This window comes from Bufo gargarizans, chromosome 5, assembly GCF_014858855.1.
Source record: "Bufo gargarizans isolate SCDJY-AF-19 chromosome 5, ASM1485885v1, whole genome shotgun sequence".
NCBI lineage: Eukaryota > Metazoa > Chordata > Amphibia > Anura > Bufonidae > Bufo > Bufo gargarizans.
Window position 1 is genome coordinate 451,814,888 of NC_058084.1, and position 19,576 is coordinate 451,834,463.

The following is a 19,576-nucleotide window of genomic DNA, read 5'->3' on the forward strand; positions in this document are numbered from 1 at the left end:
AAAAACGCTAGTGTGAAAGTAGCTTTAAGCACATTTGCCATCCGTTTTTAGCTATTTCCATCTGAGATCCGTTTTTTATAAATGGAAAAATAAGTCCTGCTGGCAGGACTTTTTTTTTGTAAAAAAAAACGGATCTTAAGCAAAAATGGCTCAAACAGATGCCAAATGTGCATAACTGATGCACAGGATCCTTTTTTTCACTGTTCTTCTGACGGATCAGAAGACTGGAAAATGAAACGGTGATGTGAACTCCCCCTCACACTGTAAGGGCCCATTCATGCGACCGTATATTTGTGTCAGCAAATTTGCGGAACGGATGCGGACCCATTCATTTCAATGGGGCCACAAAAGATGCGGATAGCACACTGTGTGCTGTCCTGCATCCGTGCGTCCGTTCCGTGGCCCTGCAAAAAAGATAGAATATGTCCTATTCTCATCTGCAATTGTGGACAAAAATAGGCATTTCTATAATAGGGCTGGCCGTTCCATTCCACAAAATGCGGAAAGCACTGCGGCCGGTATCCGTGTTTTGCGGATCCGCAATTTTCTGACCGCAAAACGGTCGTGTAATTGAGCCCTTCCCTGGAGGCTGCCGATCAACACTTCAAAGGGAATCTGTTACCTCGATTTTGGAAGATTATCTACAGTAATACCTGAGTAGTAGAGTCCAGATGACTATTTTTTATTTTCCTACTGCCCTCCCATTCCCCTGCTGTCAGCGCTCAGAGCTGCTTTGAAATACATTGTCAGGACTGCTGTTCATGCGCACATGAGTCCTTTCCATTATGTTAGTAAGAGCAGAGCTCCCTGGACTGTGTATTTCAGAGCAGCTTTGAGTGCTGACAGCGGGGGAACAGGCGTCAGTAGAAAAATAAAAATAGTGATCTGGACTCTTTATCTGCAGTACTACTGTACTGTATATAATAGTACAATATAATAGTCCAAAATTGGGGTGACAGATTGCCTTTCAAGGGGAGAATACCTCCATAATATGGAAACAAATTGCATAAAAACTCTTTATGCCTGTATGTACAATCATAACTGTGAAGAAACAGGTCTTTTTTTGGGCTTCCCTAATGTGCTTTTCAGCCTAATTATTCCCCTCTTTAGTTGCACAGCTAGATCCATTTCTCTAACAAGCAGTGGACATTTCCCTTCTGTGGAATCTGCCAGCACTGTACTGCTGTGATGTCCTTTCCCTTACTTCCCACTATTTCCCACAGCTGCAGTAGCTCCTCAGCACCATCACTGTTCTAGTTGCATAACCATAATATGAATGATTAATACCTGTGCAAGAGTAATAAATGTTCTTCAAAATACATTGGCTGATAATATACTCAAGTACATGTAATAATATATGTCTTATTATTGCCTTTTCTTCCAGGAAAGTGGATTTGCTAAGCAGCTGATCTTGTTTGCCACATTCTCAGAAGGTGAGTGTTACCATATGACGGAGGTCCAGGCCGTGTCTGTAATCATTCTCCTTAGACTAGGCCGAGGTCATTACAATGTAGTTCAGCTGATCCCAGCAGTAGAACATCTGCATCCACATCATTAGGTATAAAGTATTATCATCATTCTTATTACTAGTGTTGAGTGAATCAAGGTCAAACCAACTGACTTCGATCTGAATTTCAGGAAAAATTCGATTCGCCGCAAAGCCGAATTTCCTTGCACTTCATGGTAACGAATCAATTTTACCTGAAATGGTGGTAAAGAAAACAAAACAAGACCTACTCACCTCATCTATTTGCGCGGGAAGAGGCCGTCGCGGCCATCTGGATTGAAGATACCGCGCAAGATCTCGCAGCAGGGTAACGTATGACGTCACCACGTTAGCGCGCTTGCCGAGTGCATTGACGCCATCAGTGATCACGTCACCGTGCCTGGCCTTCGTGATGACGTCATCATGTCACCACGCGGTGTCTTCAATCAAGATGGCCTCTATGCAAGCAAATAGATAGGGTGAGTATTTATTTATTTTTTTACACTCATCACGATCTGCGATGAACGCGGCATCTGAGGGGTTCAATGACGGGGGGCAGCACGATCACCATTTACCGTCATTGCGTCCGCTACATACAAAGAAATGCGCTTCGTGACACAGTAATTTGTCACAAATCGACTTTCTTTGTGAAATTCGGCAAAGCAGCCGCATCAAATTGTTTCATAGCTTCGCTCATCTCTACTTATAACATAGAATTTAAAGGGGTATTCTCATCTTAATGATCACTGTTAAATCTGTGAATGATTTGACCGTGATCATTTTTCTAAATACATGTTATTACCCAATTCCCACCCTTTTTTAGAAAATAAGTCCCCTCTTACCTGATGTTGTCTTTGGTCTCCCCTGGTTACGGCCACCTCTCCTGTCGAATCCCGCTGGGCCGCGCTTGGGCAGAAGACTGAAGATTCTCTCCCGGCTGGGCGGCCCAATGTCCTGAACGCGCACGCCGCCGTGCATGCGCCATGATGACTTCTTCCTGGCCAGTATAGTACAGAGCCGCGAACGCGCACGCCGGCTCTGTACTATACAGGCCAGGAATAAGTCACCATGGCGCATGTGCAGCGGCGTGCGCGTTCTGGACATTGCGCGGCCCGGCCGGGAGAGAATCTTCAGTCTTCTGCGCAAGCGTGGCCCGGCCGGGAGAAGAATCCAGGAAGTGAACGTCGTGCTCAAGGAAGGTAAGTATGAAAAGGGAAGATGAGAATACCCCTTTAAGAGCTATCCATGTATGCCAATATGGGAACAAACTCATTTACCCAAATCTAGGTTAATAGGGTTTTTTCCATTGATATTCATGAGTGTAAGGCCCCTTTCACACAGGCGAGTTTTCCGCTCGGATGCAATGCGTGAGTTGAACCCATTGCACCTGCACTGAATCCGGACCCATTCATTTCTATGGGGCTGTGCACATGAGCGGTGATTTTCACGCATCACTTGTGCGTTGCATGAAAATTGCAGTATGCTCTATTTTGTGCGTTTTCCACACAACACAGGCCCCATAGAAGTGAATGGGGCTGCGTGAAAATCGCAAGCATCCGCAAGCTAGTGCGGATGCGGTGCGATTTTCACGCATGGTTGCTAGGAGACGATTGGGATGGGGACCCGATCATTATTATTTTCCCTTATTACATGGTTATAAGGGAAAATAATAGCATTCTTAATACAGAATGCATAGTACAATAGGGCTGGAGGGGTTAAAAAAAATTAAATAATTTAACTCACCTCATCCACTTGTTCGCGCAGCCTGGCTCGTCTTCTTTCTTCTTTGATGACCAGGAGGAAAAGGACCTGTGGTGACGTCACTGCGCTCATCACATGGTCCATCACCATGGTGATGGATCATGTGACGGACCATGTGATGAGTGCAGTGACGTCACCACAGGTCCTTTTCCGCAAAGAATAAGACAGAAGAGAAGCCGGGCTGTGCGAACAAGTGGATTAAGGCGAGTTAATTATTTTATTTTTAACCCCTCCAGCTCTATTTTACTATGCATTCTGCATTAAGAATGCTATTATTTTCCTTTATAACCATGTTATAAGGGAAAATAATAAAATCTACATAACACCTAACCCAAACCCGAACTTCTGTGAAGAAGTCCGGGTTTGGGTACCAAACATGCAGATTTTTCTTACGCGCGTGCAAAACGCATTAAAATGCTTTGCACTCGCGCTGAAAAATCGCGCATTTTCCCGCGACGCACCCGCATCCTATCCGGCCCAAATCCGTGACGCCTGTGTGAAAAAGAGGTCTAAGTGTTGCTGGAACTGCCACCAATGGTGGGTCTGATCCCTGTTTGCAATGGATATAAAAGTGTTCTCCAGGATTAGAAAATACGGATATTTTCTTCCAAAAACAGCACCATGGGATGCGTCTGGTATTGCAGCTTGCAGCCATTGGAGTCATTAGGGCAGAGCTGCAATACCACACACAACCTGTGGACAGGGGTGATGCTGTTTTTTGAAAGAAAGCAGTCATGTTTTTCTAATTCTTGGGAACCCCTTTAATCTGGGTCTCCACCCTGTGGTAGAAGCTCTGCTGGGTAATACCGCACTTTTACTGGCAATGCTGCACGGTGATTGACATTCATGCCATTTACAATCATGTATTTGCTGGCAAAACCATGCCAGTCACATGTGCAAACTCTATGAGAGTAAATGGGAAGTTCGGAAATAGCTGAGGGTTAACCGTCTCTAGTGGGCAAACCCCTTTAATATCTTGTTAAATGGGCTGTATGACTCTGGATTAAAAAAAAACCTGGGGGCGCTGTGAATAAATAGAGGGGGAACCTTCATTCATGGGCCTCACCTAGTAACCAGAGCAGAGAGTGGTACAAAGAGCGTCTCCCTCTCTCTCTCTCTCTCTCTCTCTCTCTCTCTCGAGGACCTGGCACGTCCATACATTACACAGACCTCTCTTTCATTTCAGTGGTCACCATGTAATGCTTAATTTCTCCTGTAGTGGCGCTGCAGGGGGAATTGAAAAGTTGTGGGCGTACAACCGATCTCTTGGGGTCCCAGCAGTTTATTTTTAAGAGATCCTTATAAAAAAATAAAAATAAAGTCGGAGATGGACGACCCCTTAAAAAAACACACACAGAAGCACCCTACTACCCTCTGAGAAGATGGTGTTCCAGAAGATCCATCTGGACTTCCCAGACAACTTTTTGATATTTTACATTATTACCGTTTCCTCTGGACACAATGGATACTTACGGATTGATTTTCCTATTTGTAGTAAAGAGCCATAACCCATTAGTGAAAAACCTGAAACTTTTACATACCCATGAAGACTTTGAGATGAAGAAACTGCTGTTCAACCTGGTGGTGGCGCTATCTAAGGACCTGTCCTCAGTCCAGGTGAGGAATACTTATTACAGTATGTACGATAGGGATATGATCTCCCGATTCCACGCCCCATCTTGCAGTCCCAGCACCTCCACTTCTGAGCTCTTTCCAACACACAAGAAGCTTCCTGCACCTCTTTGTGTTGGTGATGTCATGAAGTCGGCTGTCAGTCCGTGTCCGTTCAGTAGCTAATGCCAGCCCCGTTCTCTAATGCAGAGTACGCCAGCACTCTCATACATGTCCCTGACACAGAGGGGGGAGGGGATAGGGTTGGAACTTGGAACAACCCCAAATATAGACTTGCAGGGACCGTGCAATAGGTTTGAAGTTATATTACAAAGTTTTATTAATTTTCATTTATGGAACTAATTAAAAAAAATTTATATTTAAAGGGGTTGTCCGGGTTCAGAGCTTAACCTGGACATATCCCTATTTTTACCCAGGCAGCACCCCCTGATATGAGCACCGGAGCTTTTTCTGCTCCGATGCTCTCCTTTGCCCTGCGCTGAATCGCTCATGGCAGAAGCTTTTTATGGAGTTCCGGTGACGTACCTGGCTCTCCATAGAGTAAGCTAGAAGGGTTCCTCCTCCGGCAGCGCTAAAGTCCACCCATCAGAGCCGGTGACGTCACCGGGAACACTGTTCGGGGGAAGCTTCCACCTAGTAGTGTTAAAAATGTCCACCCATCAGAGCCGGTGACGTCACCCATAAGTCAGCGCTAAAGTCCACCCATCAGAGCCGGTGATGTCATCCATAAGTCAGCGCTAAATGTCCACCCATCAGAGCCGGTGATGTCACCCATAAGTCAGCGCTAAAGTCTACCTATCAGAGCCGGTGACGTCATCCATAAGTCAGCGCTAAAGTCCACCCATCAGAGCCGGTGACGTCACCGGGAACACTGTTCGGGGGAAGCCTCCACCTAGTAGTGTTAAAAATGTCCACCCATCAGAGCCGGTGACGTCACCCATAAGTCAGCGCTAAAGTCCACCCATCAGAGCTGGTGACGTCACCCATAAGTCAGCGCTAAAGTCCACCCATAAGAGCCAGTGACGTCACCCATAAGTCAGCGCTAAAGTCCTCCCATCAGAGCCGGTGATGTCATCCATAAGTCAGCGCTAAAGTCCACCCATCAGAACCGGTGACGTCATCCAAAAGTCAGCGCTAAAGTCCACCCATCAGAGCCGGTGACGTCATCCATAAGTCAGCACTAAATGTCCACCCATCAGAGCCGGTGACGTCACCGAGAACACAGTTAGGGGGAAGCCTCCACTTAGTAGTGTTAAAAATGTCCACCCATCAGAGCCGGTAATATCACCCATAAGTCAGTGCTAAAGTCCACCCATCAGAGCCGGTGACGTCACCCATAAGTCAGTGCTAAAGTCCACCCATCAGAGCCGGTGATGTCACCGGGAACACAGTTCGGGGGAAGCCTCCACCTAGTAGTGTTAAAAACATGAACAAACAGCCCTTGACCTGCGTGATAACTCGCAGGGCAAGGGAGAGTATTCGAGCATGAAATGCTCCGATGCTCATATCATAGGGGCCGGAGGGGTGAAGATGGGGATATGTCCTGGTTCAGCTCTGAGGACAACCCCTTTAAGTTGATAATAGTGCTCCTGGCGTCAGTTTTGGGGTCTATATGTCAGTACATAGGAATTGTCTGATTGTAATGTCTCCTCTGGAATCAGTTCTGCATTTGCCATCCTGCCATAACAGTTTTTTTTTATGTCACGTATAGTTGCTCTGTGATGGAAAGGTGGTCTTGGCTCTTTTTAACTATGTCAAAGCGAATGAAAAACATGGAGTCCATGATTGGCCAGCATCCCGTTATGAAGATTTACAGCTACAGGCAATCGCTACCTTGTCCTCGGTGGCTCCTCTGCTGGTGGAGGACTATATGACCTGTCAGGGAAACACACGCATTCTTCTTTTCCTTGAATGGTGCAGCAGCCAAGGTAGAATTATCTTGTGAACAGATGATAAATGTTATTGGTTGGAAAACCCCTTTAAAATTTTGTTTATTATTGCATTGTACTTATTTTGGTCTAAAAATGTATTTTTTCAGTAGGGCTATATTTGGTCCTCCAGCACCTTTTCACATGTACTGTATATTCACTGTGAATTCCATCAAAGCAGCTGAATGACAGCTTGACCTGTAACCCTTACCTCTGGATTCCTGACAGCTCATATACACTTATTTAAGTTGAATTTGTATCAATTTGATAAGAATTTAGCTTAAAGGGGTTGTTTGGGCTTTTAATATTGATGACCTATCCTTAGGATAGGATATCAATATCAGATCGGTGGGGGTGTCTGACACCCGGAACCCCCGACAATCAGCTGTATAAGGAGACGGCGCGCACAGTGCACATGTGCCATCTCCCTTCTATAATCCTGCTTGCCGCTGCTGTCTATGGCAGAGCAGGAATAGAGAAGGGAGACGGCACATGTGCACTGTGCGCACCGTCTCCTCATACAGATGATCGGCGGGGGTTCCGGGTGTCGGACCCTCTGCCAATCTGATATTGATGTCCTATCCTGAGGATAGGTCATCAATATTAAAAGCCTAGACCAGTGTTTCCCATCCAGTGTGCCTCCAGCTGTTGCAAAACTACAACTCCCAGCATGCCTGGACAGCCTTTGGCTGTGCGGGCATGCTGGGAGTTGTAGTTTTGCAACAGCTGGAGGCACACTGGTTGGGAAACACTTGCCTAGACAACCTCTTTAAGTTAGTGCTTATGAGCTGTAGAGGAAAAACGGTTACATTGTTTTTAATAAAGATCTATTGAAACAATAGTTTTCAGTCTAAAATAAGTACAATGCAATGATAGAAAAAAGACCCCAAGAGTATCCATAGCCTTTAAAGGGGTTCTCTCAATTCAGCATTTATCATGTAGAGAACGTTAACCCATGGTTATGACCACCCTGTAATCCACCAGTGGTGGTCGTGCTTGCACACTATAGGAAAAGGCGTCAGCCTCTCTGGTGGCCGGGACCATAGGAGCGCACATAGGCTAGTGCTTTTGTCCTATAGTTTGCAAGCATGTCCACCGCTGCTGGATTGCAGGGTGGTCATAACCATGGAAACGAGCAGTGTATAATGTGATGGAAAAATGAATCCAGCCAGCAAAGGAGGCAATATGGAGAATCACAATACATTAGTAAGTGCCTGGTATTAACTTCCTCTACATGATAAATGCCATTTGCTGAATGGAGACAACCAGACAACCCCTTTAAGTCCTGGTTTGCCTGTTTATGACTAGATCTATACAGTAGGTATTGAGTATACAGAATTGTTAGATAAAATGACAGACATTTGTAATGTGCGTTTCTCACATAGGGGACTCGGTGGCTGCCATATAGGTGCTCATCGCCAATACACAACACTCACGGGGGTCAATTAATAAAAAGCCTATTCAGCTATTAGTACAGTATATTTTTTAGAGTGCGGGAGAAAACCGGAGCACCCGCAAGAAAACCCACGGGGAGAACGTACAAACTCCATGCAGACTGGGGAGTAGCATAGGACGCTCTCAGGGATAGTGCATGCTCCCCTTTTTCTGACTATCGCACGCTGTGATACTATTTGCAGTGATGTGATTACTTGTGGATCGGACGTAGTCATTACCTTGCAGTAAAACATGCAATAAACGTCTCCTTTTCCTATTTCAGATGCGTTCTTTGGTCAGGGCAACTGTTTCCATGGCACTGGTGGTCGGGGTAACAAGCACGCTCAGATGCGGTTCAGCCTGAGGCTCCTCAGGTCTATGGTGTCCTTGGGGGATGAAGCTGTGAATCAAGATCTGTGTGACCAGGGAGCAATTAGTCAGCTGCTAGGTAAGCGAAGCCTTCATTCACTGCTGTATTATCGGAATATATCCACCTCTATGCTCCATACATGAACGCCATTTGGCGCAAAATAATTAGGAAACCGTTCTAGTGAATTAATGGGGTTTTCCAGGACCCAGCATCCCACCTTCAAGGGGTTGTCCCATTAAATCAACTTATTAAGACAACATACTTACGGTATAAGTGTCTGATGAGCAGGCGTCCGACCTCTCGTGCTCCCCCTTTTGAACGGAGTGGTGGTTACGCATGCGTGCTGCCGCTCCATTCATCTGCAGAGATATCCAAACGCCTGTACACCAGAAATCCTATAGAGTTGTATGAAGCGGCAGGCATGTCCGCCAATCTATTCAAACAGGGATTCTCGTGATAGACTGGGGCCCCAGCAGACTGCTGACGATTGGACATTTATCCCCTATGCTTTGAATAGAGGATACGTTTTCTTAAAGGAAATCTGCATCATTAACTGCAGTAATGCATAAGTAGTGCTGCAAATAAGGAGTCTTATTTTCCTATTGCCCCCCATTCCTCTGCAGCCAGCCCTCAGCGCTGCACTGAAATACATTGTCAGGACTGCTGAGTAAGCGCACATGAGTCTTTTACAAAATAGTGATCTGCACTCCTTATGTGCAATACTACTCATATATTACTGCAGATAAGGCTAGGTCTACACGACGACATTTGTCGCGCGACATTTTGCTGCACCAATGTCGCGCGACAATTTTTATAATGGCAGTCTATGGTGTCGCACTGCAACATGCAACATGTTGCGACTGCGACGCAACAGTCGCAGAAAATAATAGTCCAGAATCGCGGTGACAGATTTATTTTAATGGGAACAAGGACATGATATCAGCAGATGTTGGACCTTCTGAGGAGGAGCATGACATTACTGGGTTCCAGAACAGCAATCCATGCAACTTTGAGAAGGTATATTGGAAACTACGTAGAGTCATGATCAAAAGTTTAAGACCACTTGAAAAATGGCAAAAAATAATATTTAGCATGGCTGGATCTTAACAAGGTTCCAAGTAGAGCTTCAACATGCAACAAGAAGAAATGGGAGTGAGACAAAACATTTTTTGAGCATTCCATTTAATGAAAACAACGAATAAACTGAAACAGGCTGTTTTTCAGCTGATCAAAAGTTTAGGACCACATGCCTTTAAAGGGCCAAATTTGTGGAAAGATGTGCATTCATTGTCATTTTCTGTCAGATAGTCACACGTTGTGATGACAAAGGCAAAAAAAACTCTCCCTTTTTGAACGTGGTCGGGTTGTTGAACTGCATCAGCAGGGTCTCTCACAGCGCGCCATCGCTGCTGAGGTGGGACGCAGTAAGACAGTCATTTGTAATTTCTTACATTATCCGGAGGGTTATGGAACAAAAAAGTCAAGTGGAAGACCCCAAAAAATTTCATCAGCACTGAGCCGGAGGATCCAATTGGCTGTCCGTCAAGACACTGGACGATCCTCGACCCAAATTAAGGCCCTTACTGGTGCTGACTGCAGCCCCATAACCATCAGACGGCATCTGAGACTGAAGGGCTTCAAAAACAAAAATCATCTTCAAAGACCTCGTCTCCTTGAACGCCACAGAACTGCTCGTTTGGACTTTGCAAGAGAGCACCAGACATGGGACATTCAAAGGTGGAAGAAAGTTTTATTCTCTGATGAGAAAAAATGTAACCTTGATGGTCCTGATGGTTTCCAACGTTAATGGCATGACAAGCAGATCCCACCTGAGATGTTTTCTACGCGCCACAGTGGAGGGGGCGCCATAATGGTCTGGGGTGCCTTTTCCTTCAGTGGAACAATGGAGCTTCAGGAAGTGCAGGGGCGTCAAACGGCCGCTGGCTATGTCCAGATGTTGCAGAGAGCATTCCTCATGACTGAGGGCCCTCGTCTGTGTGGTAACGACTGGGTTTTTTAACAGGACAACGCTACAGTACACAATGCCCGCAGGACAAGGGACTTCTTCCAGGAGAATAACATCACTCTTTTGGCGCATCCTGCGTGTTCCCCTTATCTAAATCTAATTGAGAACCTTTGGGGATGGATGGCAAGGGAAGTTTACAAAAATGGACAACCGTTCCAGACAGTAGATGGCCTTCGTGCAGCCGTCTTCACCACTTGGAGAAATGATCCCATTCACCTCATGGAAACGCTTGCAGCAAGCATGCCGAAACACATTTTTGAAGTGATAAACAATAACGGCGGAGCTACTCATTACTGAGTTCATGTTTGGAAGTTGGATTTCTGTTTTTGGGGGGTTTATTTTTTTTTTGGAGGTGTGGTCCTAAACTTTTGATCAGCTGAAAAACAGCCTGTTTCAGTTTATTCGTTGTTTTCATAAAATTTAATGCTCAATTTTTTTTTTTGTCTCACTCCCATTTCTTCTTGTTGCATGTTGAAGCTCTACTTGGAACCTTGTTAAGATCCAGCCATGCTAAATAGGATTTTTCAAGTGGTCTTAAACTTTTGATCAGGACTGTATCTTCTGCGTTTAAGATATGATTAATTAAGGTGGGTTACTGTCTCCAAATTTGGCAACAGGGTAAAATAATAAAATATTATATCAAAATAACAGTAGACAATCATATTCTGAGAAGCCAATTTAAAGGTGACAACCAATAGGGCTGAAGATTGGCAATATCCCTGAAATAAATCAAACATACGGTAATTGCCAAACTTTGCCAGCTGACCTTACCCCTTATTTTCTAATTTTTGTGTTACACATTTCCATTTTTGGGGTGGAGATCTTTAGATTGATGCAGTGTCATTTTCTCCCCTCAGCGCGCAGATAGGTCCATGTTGTTACAGTCACAAACAGAAAATGTTGAAAAGTTGCAGCAAAAAAAATAAAAAAATAATAATAAAAACTATGGATGAGAAAAGCAATATCCTGTAACCTGATAAACCTTTTGATGTGTTTGTGTATTCAGGAATACTGAAGAAAGCAATGGCGAGTGCTGCAGCAAATGATGACGCGCTCCTTCTGGAAATCCAGTGTGATCTCCTCTTCATTCTGTCATCAGTTTGTGAAAGCGATGTGCACAGGAAGGTTTGTGTGCAGCGTATTTGATCTAATGCCAAGTGCAACATCATTAGTGCCATTAAAGGGGTTGTCCATGATTTTGCTATTGAGGACCTATCCTCAGGATAGCCCATCAATACATGATCCGCGGGCGTCCAACACCCCATTATCCCTGCCAATCAAGTTTTTTTTTAGGGTGCCGGAAGTTGGCGCTGGAACTACAGAGCTCCTGTCACTGTGTAGTCAACACTGCAACGTCCGCTACACAGTGGAAGGAGATGTGTAGTTTCAGCGCTAGCTTCCAGCACCGTAATGGCTGATCTGCAGGGAGTTGGATGATCAGATATTGATGGGCCATCCTGGGGGATAGGTCATCGATAGTAAAAATCTCAGCCAACCCCTTAAAGATCTTATTTGTATTATATTTTATAACATACACATTTAAGTGGTGATCTCCAACCTGTGGCTCTCAGCTGCTGAACTATAACACCCAGCTGTACAGCGGTGCTTCAAATCATTAGCTGTACAGGGAAGTGCAGCTGGACCTTTTCACTGGACTAAGGTTGTGTAGCCGTTCCTCTGCACAGCGGCTAGCCTGCAGGGAAAAACTATAAAAAGGCTGTACTGCTATATTTGAGGTCGGGGTCCCACCAGTCACAATGTGATGATATATCCTAGCAATATATCACTTTTCAAGATGGTGCTACTCCTTTCAGCCACTTCGGTTGAAGTTGCTTTGTTTTCTGAGGATCTTCTTTATTCTTTGTAGTATCTAGAATCACCCCAATAGAATTGAGAGAGTTAAAAAAAAGAAAATCAGACATCACATAGTACATGACAATCTATTTCTAACAAAGCTAGAGCCAGCCCTGCACCTCACATGGATCCAGAGATCGCCCCATTCATTGCTCCAATTGCTCTGCTAGATTTTCTTCAGGAGCGTGTCCTTTCTGATGGCATGTGTCTTTTCTGCTACAGTTCTCTCCCTGTACCTGTCACAGCTTCCAATAGAAGTTCTGGCTGGTGGCAGTTGGAAGACGGAACTGAGCGAGTACAACCACCTCAGGTGGACAGGAGAATAAGGAAAAGAGCAAACAGCAGGTGGCGCTATACATATAGATTTTATTGAGTAACTCAGTAAGATATAAAAATTTTAATTACATGGAATTACAAAAGTATTCAGATCCAGGTGCTGAGTTGAAAAATGAAGGATATTTTCATTGCTGTAGAAACCTCATTCACTAGAATGAGCCTGGATTTGATGCTGATTGTAGCAAGGATTCCGCGTCCAATCCTCATCATGCGCCTAGTAGAGATTTTTACATCTGCCATGATTTGCGCTGTTTTTCCCATCTCGAAAAATGACGCATCTTAAGATAATGTTGATGACTTGTTCCCAGTTTTGATTATTTTGTGCCCATAGGAATTGTTTGGATCAGAAGGGGTGGACCTGGTCCTGCAGCTTCTCAGAATGGACCACACAAAGTTTTACAGCGGGTTGGGTCACAACAAACTCATCTTTTGTACTCTGGACTGTGTCTGGTAAGTACCGCAGCAGCACTGAGATAGGTGTTCAGGACAAGACATTGGGGGTCATTTATTAAACAGAAATACGCCTAATATTAGGCGTATTTCTGGCACAGATTGTGGCACAAAGCTCCTTTGCGCCGCAATCTGCGACTTTTCCCCGCTCACGCCAGGTCTAAAAAAAAACGTGGGTGTTGTGTGGGCAGGGAAAGGGGCCGAGCCGGGAGGATGGGGGTATAATGTCCTGTTTATAAGTGCATTAAGATACCATACGATATAACAAGGGCAGATTTGTGACATCATTTTTTGTGCATCAGTTTTACCATCAAGAACTAACTAAAATGCTGTAACAACTAGTCACCACTAGGTGTCAGTATCACACAGCATACCAAAACTTGTCCTTCCACAGGTCATTTTTGCCTCACCTGAAGTACTTAAAGGCTATGTATTATAAGTAGTGATGTGCGAAGTGACTTCGGATGCTACATCCGAAGTCGCTTTGTTCAAAACGTCAGATTAATACTGTACGGAGATCCGTATTAAAATGTATGGGCTCTGATGAGCCAAAGTCCGCTATTTGCGAAGTCTCACGAGACTTTGTTGAACAACTTTGGTAAAACCACTTTAAGACTTGGAACCAAACTCTGTTTCCGTTCCGAGGTAACAAGTTTTGAAGTGGTTTTCCACTTTAAAAATCAATTACCGAAGTTATTAAACAAAGTCTTGTGAGACTTTGCGAATAACGGACATTGGCTAGTATATGCCCGCATTGTCTGAAGGGTATCGAGAACAGAGCCCTGAAAGTGGTGGAGGGCGCATTCCATTCATTTTCTATGGGGCCGCCGAAAACAGCCGATTGGGCCTATAGAAAATGAATGGGAGCGGAGGCCGGTCATGCGCTGTGCACTCCAATTCATTTCTATGGGGAGAGCACTTGGTGGTGGCCGGACCGGAGTCCTTCAGCCACCACTTTGCGGGGCTTTGTTTCCCGATATAGGTGCGTGCCCCAGCAGTGGACCCACACCTATAAGACAATTGGGGCATACCCTAGCCATACGCCACCTTTGTCTCAGATGAGGCAACCCCTTTAAATCTGTAGAAATACAGGAAACATACAAGGATGTGGTGTAGAGGAAGCGTGTAGACATGTAAAGAACATATATATATATATATACATTGTATAGGAGAGTTTACCTTGGAAAACCTGCATCCTTAGGCCTCATGCACACAGCATTGTCCCATGTATCGGTCCGTAGACTATTTCTCACTCCGTCTCTACAAGAATAGGACATGTTCAATAATCTGCAGAATGGCTGCACGGATCCACAAAAAATAGGTATTTGTGCATGACCCCATAGAAATTTATGGGCCAGTGTGCTGTCAAAAAAAAAATGCATATCGCACACGGATGAAAAATAGGGTTGTGTGCATGAGACCTTATCTTGGCGATGGTACTAGATTGAGCCAAGTACTGTAGCCTGAGCCCCATATCAGGGATTTCCAAACTGCAGCTCTCCAGATCCTGCAAAACTGCAACTCCCAGCATGCCCTGATAACTACAGTTGTAGTTTTGCAACAGTTGGTAAAAAAAAAAAATACCGGATACATTTTTCCGGATAACAACTGGAAAGACGGATACGGTATTGCAATGCATTTGTGAGACGGATCCGCATCCGTATCCGTCTCACAAATGCATCCGTTTGCGTCCAGATTGTGACGGAACACTACCCTATTGCAATAACTTTGGAAAAGGATTTGTTTAAATAGATTTCCGCCATTGTTCTCCTTCTTATAACTAATGATTCCTGATCTGTTGCTGAATGTGGAGGGTTTAGCCCCTAAACGCATTGGGCTTAGATAACTAAGCAATTGCTGGAAGCTCAGCTGACTCGTTTAATTCCGTCATTTTTTCCTTCTAGGTCTTGTATTGTCGGATCCTTCTCCTCTGAGGACTACTTTCTTGAAAAGGAAGGCATGTTCATCGTTCTAGATTTATTAGCAGTAAGTAGATGAGGCGGAGGATTTGCATCCAATTCTTGATCATTATAGTCATTCCTGGTTTAATACTTCTGTTGTTGTAAAAAAAAAAATAAAAAATTGGCAGCGATCCAGCAATTTGCAGCAGATTGATTTGTCTACGGGGATCTTTAGACTATGACCATTCTGTTTATTAATGCACCAGAACAGGAGGCATTTGGGGTCAGTGGCTAAGGAAACTTGCAGACACTGGAGTCTTCGCCGCCGAACCCACTACTGTAGCAGTGACCACCATCAGTTTCAAGCTTCAGGCAGTAGAGGGTTCCGCATTAGTGGAGCTGCGATTTAAAGGGGGTGTTGACATTGACATAGGATATATCTGATAGGTGGGGTCTTTTAGTGGAGGGTACCTAAGAGAATCGGGGTCTGTTATGGTAACAGTCAGGCCATCGCACTAGGCACAAGCCTGGTGTCTGCTGCTGCTCCTCGTTTTCTTGGTTGTAGTCTTGCTTCACACATGTTAGAGGACCCCCTTCTCCTGATTAGCGGAGGTCCCAGATGCAAGGGAAATATTCCGTGCAGATTTCAGAGGGTGCAGTGGATTTTAAAATCTTCTGCTCTGTTCTGCCGCAGATTTATATAGATTTCACCAAGGTGAATTCCACTGCAAAATCTGCATTAAAGTGAAAAAAAAAAAGAACACATTCAAATCTTGCCACAAATTACAGGCCGCAACTTGGCCTAAATGTTAGAGGTCAGAAAAACACTTTAAAGGGGTTTTCTGAGACGTTTTATACTGATGACCTATCCTCTGGATATCCTCTCAGCTCCCCAGGCACAGCACAGCATAGTGGCTGTGCTTGGTATTGCAGCTCAGCCCCATTCACAACAAAGGGGCTGAGCTGTGCCTCGTCCATGTGACCGATGAACGTAATGTCACATGGCCTAAGCAAAATAGAGAGAAGGCTGCTGCGCTACTGCTACAGCTGATCGGCAGGGGGTCGCGGGTGTTGGACCTCCACAGATCAGATACTAAAAGTCTTAGAAAACCCCTTTAAGGCCAGGTTCACAGGTGACTGATTATGCCAATTTGCCATTGTGGATTTTTTTTTGCTGCAAAATCCGCAGCATTGTACAGTACCAGCAAAGTGGCCGAGGATTCCGGAATTCTCATCCACACGTTTCATACAAAAAACGCAGCGTAAATTGACCTGCGGTGCGGATTTGAAATCTGCATCGTGTGGATTTATGCTGCAGAGTTCACCCTTTGCAATGGAGCATCATAAACGGAAAAAAACCTCCCCCCAAATACTGAATACCTGTATCCATGTGCTATTTGGGAGGTCACCAGAAGGCCCTGAATGGCAAGGAACAACTTTTTGCTAACTTATTCCTTTATATAATAAATATAAATTCAGCAGGGAATATAGACCCTTGTATCGTCTTATTCTCTCCTGCATTTCTGTTTCTGAGAAAGCTGGGTGACAATAACTATGGCTTCCCCTGAATGGTAATGTATGGAGCCATGCATTCTCCTATATACCCGTATAAAACCGCCCCATTTATTTCACTTTGCGTTCTTCCTCTAAAAGCTTAATCTGAAGAGCATGAATAACCTGGTGCTGGGAATCCTGGTAGAATTCTGCGATAATCCCAAAACTCTGCCGCATATCACAACCTGGCGGGGGAAAAGAAATGAGACGGCCCCGAAACTGCTGGTCCAGTTATGGAAGCAAGAGGAAGAGGAGCTGGGCGTGAGGAGGGACAGCTACGGCCGCGTTGTCGGTGAGTACAGTGGGCGCAAGCAGCTTCCGTTTCAGCAAATAAACATTTTTCTTTGTATGATCAAAAGACGCTTTTCAAGTATATATTTTTTGTATCAGTTCCTACGGTTTTCAAGATCTCTGCTTGCTGTCATTCAGTAGGAAAAGGTGATTGTATTTCCAGGGGATAAAAATCGGTCCTGGTCATGAGATGTGAACACAGGTGCTCGGCTCATAACGCCACAGTTATCAGAGACGTCGCTGCCGCACCTGGCCCTGCCCTCGCCCACACGTATTAGGAGGGGCAGAGCGTCTATCGAGTTGATTTGGCTCCTTTCCTGACAGTAGTAGTTAAAGAGGACCTGTCACCACTCCTGACATGTCTGTCTGAGAAAATACACTAACTGCATTCTCCATAAAATAATGGCTTTTCTACAACTTTGTGTCATGTTATTCCTCTGTTATTCCTCCTAAAAAATATAGAACTACATTTAGAACTGGGTGCTACCATTCCCCTTGGTACTGCCACCACTGATCGGACAGGGACATGCTGTGTATGGACAATTCCCCAACTGTTTTGAAAAGCCATACATTTTTTTTTTTTTAACAGTACATTTTTATTAGTACAATCGTGCAAATTTTGAACAATACAAAAAAGAGAATAAAGGAGGTACATTAGAAAAGCCATGAATTTCTGGGAGGAGTAATAGAGGATCTGCACAATTCAAAGATGTAAGAAAATACGCTGCAGAATTGTTATATCATAAGGAATACAATTATTTACTATAGGATAGTCAGGAGAGGTGACAGCTCCTCGTTATGATAAAGCATTAGTATAAGTACTGGTCTTACTGGTTTACTGTAAGGATATCATTGGTATTTCTACATCTATTCCCCTTAACAGATTCAAAGAGACCACTGGTTGGACAACTGCAGGAAGATCAGGAGGTCACCCCCATGCCAGCCAGCAGCTTCAGCATTGCTATCATGGAGGTGGCTGAAAATACTCGAGCCAAAATTTACTCCATATTTTCAAAACTTGGTAAGTACAGGTGCAGTGGCCCGGGGGGAGCAAGAGCGGAGGATGGGAGTGGTAGTGGCTCCAGCTTTTACACTCAGTCACAGTGTCTTTCCTCAAATTATTGCTCTCTAGGACCATGCAGTGGCCACCCTTATGTTAGGGCCCCTGCCTGAAGGTAGTGGGGTTGCCCGTGATATTAGGCATTTGGTATGGGTGCCAGGCAGGGCGTGTCGAGTGCAACGGCTGGACACGCCATAATAGATGGCGGAGGTGCAGTAGACATCGCTTATCTAGACTTTAGTAAGGCTTTTGATACTGTCCCACATAGAAGGCTTATCAATTAAGTGCAGTCTTTGGGCTTGGACTCCCATATTGTTGAATGGATTAGGCAGTGGCTGAGGGACAGACAACAGAGGGTTGTAGTCAATGGAGTATATTCAGACCAAGGTCTTGTTACCAGTGCGGTACCTCAGGGATCTGTTCTGGGACCCATATTGTTTAATATCTTTATCAGCGAAATTGCAGAAGGCCTCGATAGTAAGGTGTGTCTTTTTGCTGATGACACAAAGATTTGTAACAGGGTTGATGTTCCTGGAGGGATACACCAAATGGAAAAGGATTTAGGAAAACTAGAGGAATGGTCAAAAATCTGGCAACTAAAATGTAATGTTGATAAGTGCAAGATAATGCACCTGGGGCGTAAAAACCCAAGAGCAGAATATAAAATCAGTGATACAGTCCTAACCTCAGTATCTGAGGAAAGGGATTTAGGGGTCATTATTTCAGAAGACTTAAAGGTAGGCAGACCATGTCATAGAGCAGCAGGAAATGCTAGCAGAATGCTGGGGGTGTATAGGGAGAGGCATTACTAGTAGAAAGATGGAGGTGCACATGCCGCTCTACAGAGCACTAGTGAGACCTCATCTGGAGTATTGTGCGCAGTACTGGAGACCATATCTCCAGAAGGATATTTATACTTTGGAGAGAGTTCAGAGAAGAGCTACTAAACTGGTCCATGGATTGCAGGATAAAACTTACCAGGAAAGATTAAAGGACCTTAACATGTATAGCTTGGAAGAAAGACGAGACAGAGGGGAGATGATAGAAACTTTTAAATACATAAAGGGAATCAACAAGGTAAAAGAGGAAAGAATATTTAAAAGAAGAAAAACTGCTACAAGAGGACATCGTTTTAAATTAGAGGGGCAAAGGTTTAAAAGTAATATCAGGAAGTATTACTTTACTGAGAGAGTAGTGGATGCATGGAATAGCCTTCCTGCAGAAGTGGTAGCTGCAAATACAGTGGAGGAGTTTAAGCATGCATGGGATAGGCATAAGGCCATCCTTCATATAAGATAGGGCCAGGGGCTATCCATAGTATTCAGTGTATTGGGCAGACTAGATGGGCCAAATGGTTCTTATCTGCCGACACATTCTATGTTTCTATAAGTATGATGCAGGAGTCAGTAAGCAGGCCAAAGGTAACAGAATAAACGTCACTTTTTACTCAAGAGTAAAATAGAAGTTGTAAGACATCCAACAATATGAAAACA

General features: G+C 44.5%; 1 protein-coding gene across 1 annotated transcript in view; it reads left to right on the forward strand.

The window, feature by feature from the left end:
• Window positions 1-19,576, forward strand: part of CFAP69 (cilia and flagella associated protein 69) — a 59,443-nt gene that overhangs the window by 21,815 nt on the left and 18,052 nt on the right. The window contains exons 10-18 of the mRNA XM_044293872.1: window positions 1,385-1,433; window positions 4,743-4,864; window positions 6,591-6,807; window positions 8,525-8,689; window positions 11,644-11,762; window positions 13,159-13,277; window positions 15,182-15,263; window positions 16,832-17,024; window positions 17,907-18,044. Of these exons, the coding sequence (XP_044149807.1) occupies window positions 1,385-1,433; window positions 4,743-4,864; window positions 6,591-6,807; window positions 8,525-8,689; window positions 11,644-11,762; window positions 13,159-13,277; window positions 15,182-15,263; window positions 16,832-17,024; window positions 17,907-18,044 (1,204 nt within the window). The remainder of the gene's footprint in view (window positions 1-1,384; window positions 1,434-4,742; window positions 4,865-6,590; window positions 6,808-8,524; window positions 8,690-11,643; window positions 11,763-13,158; window positions 13,278-15,181; window positions 15,264-16,831; window positions 17,025-17,906; window positions 18,045-19,576) is intronic.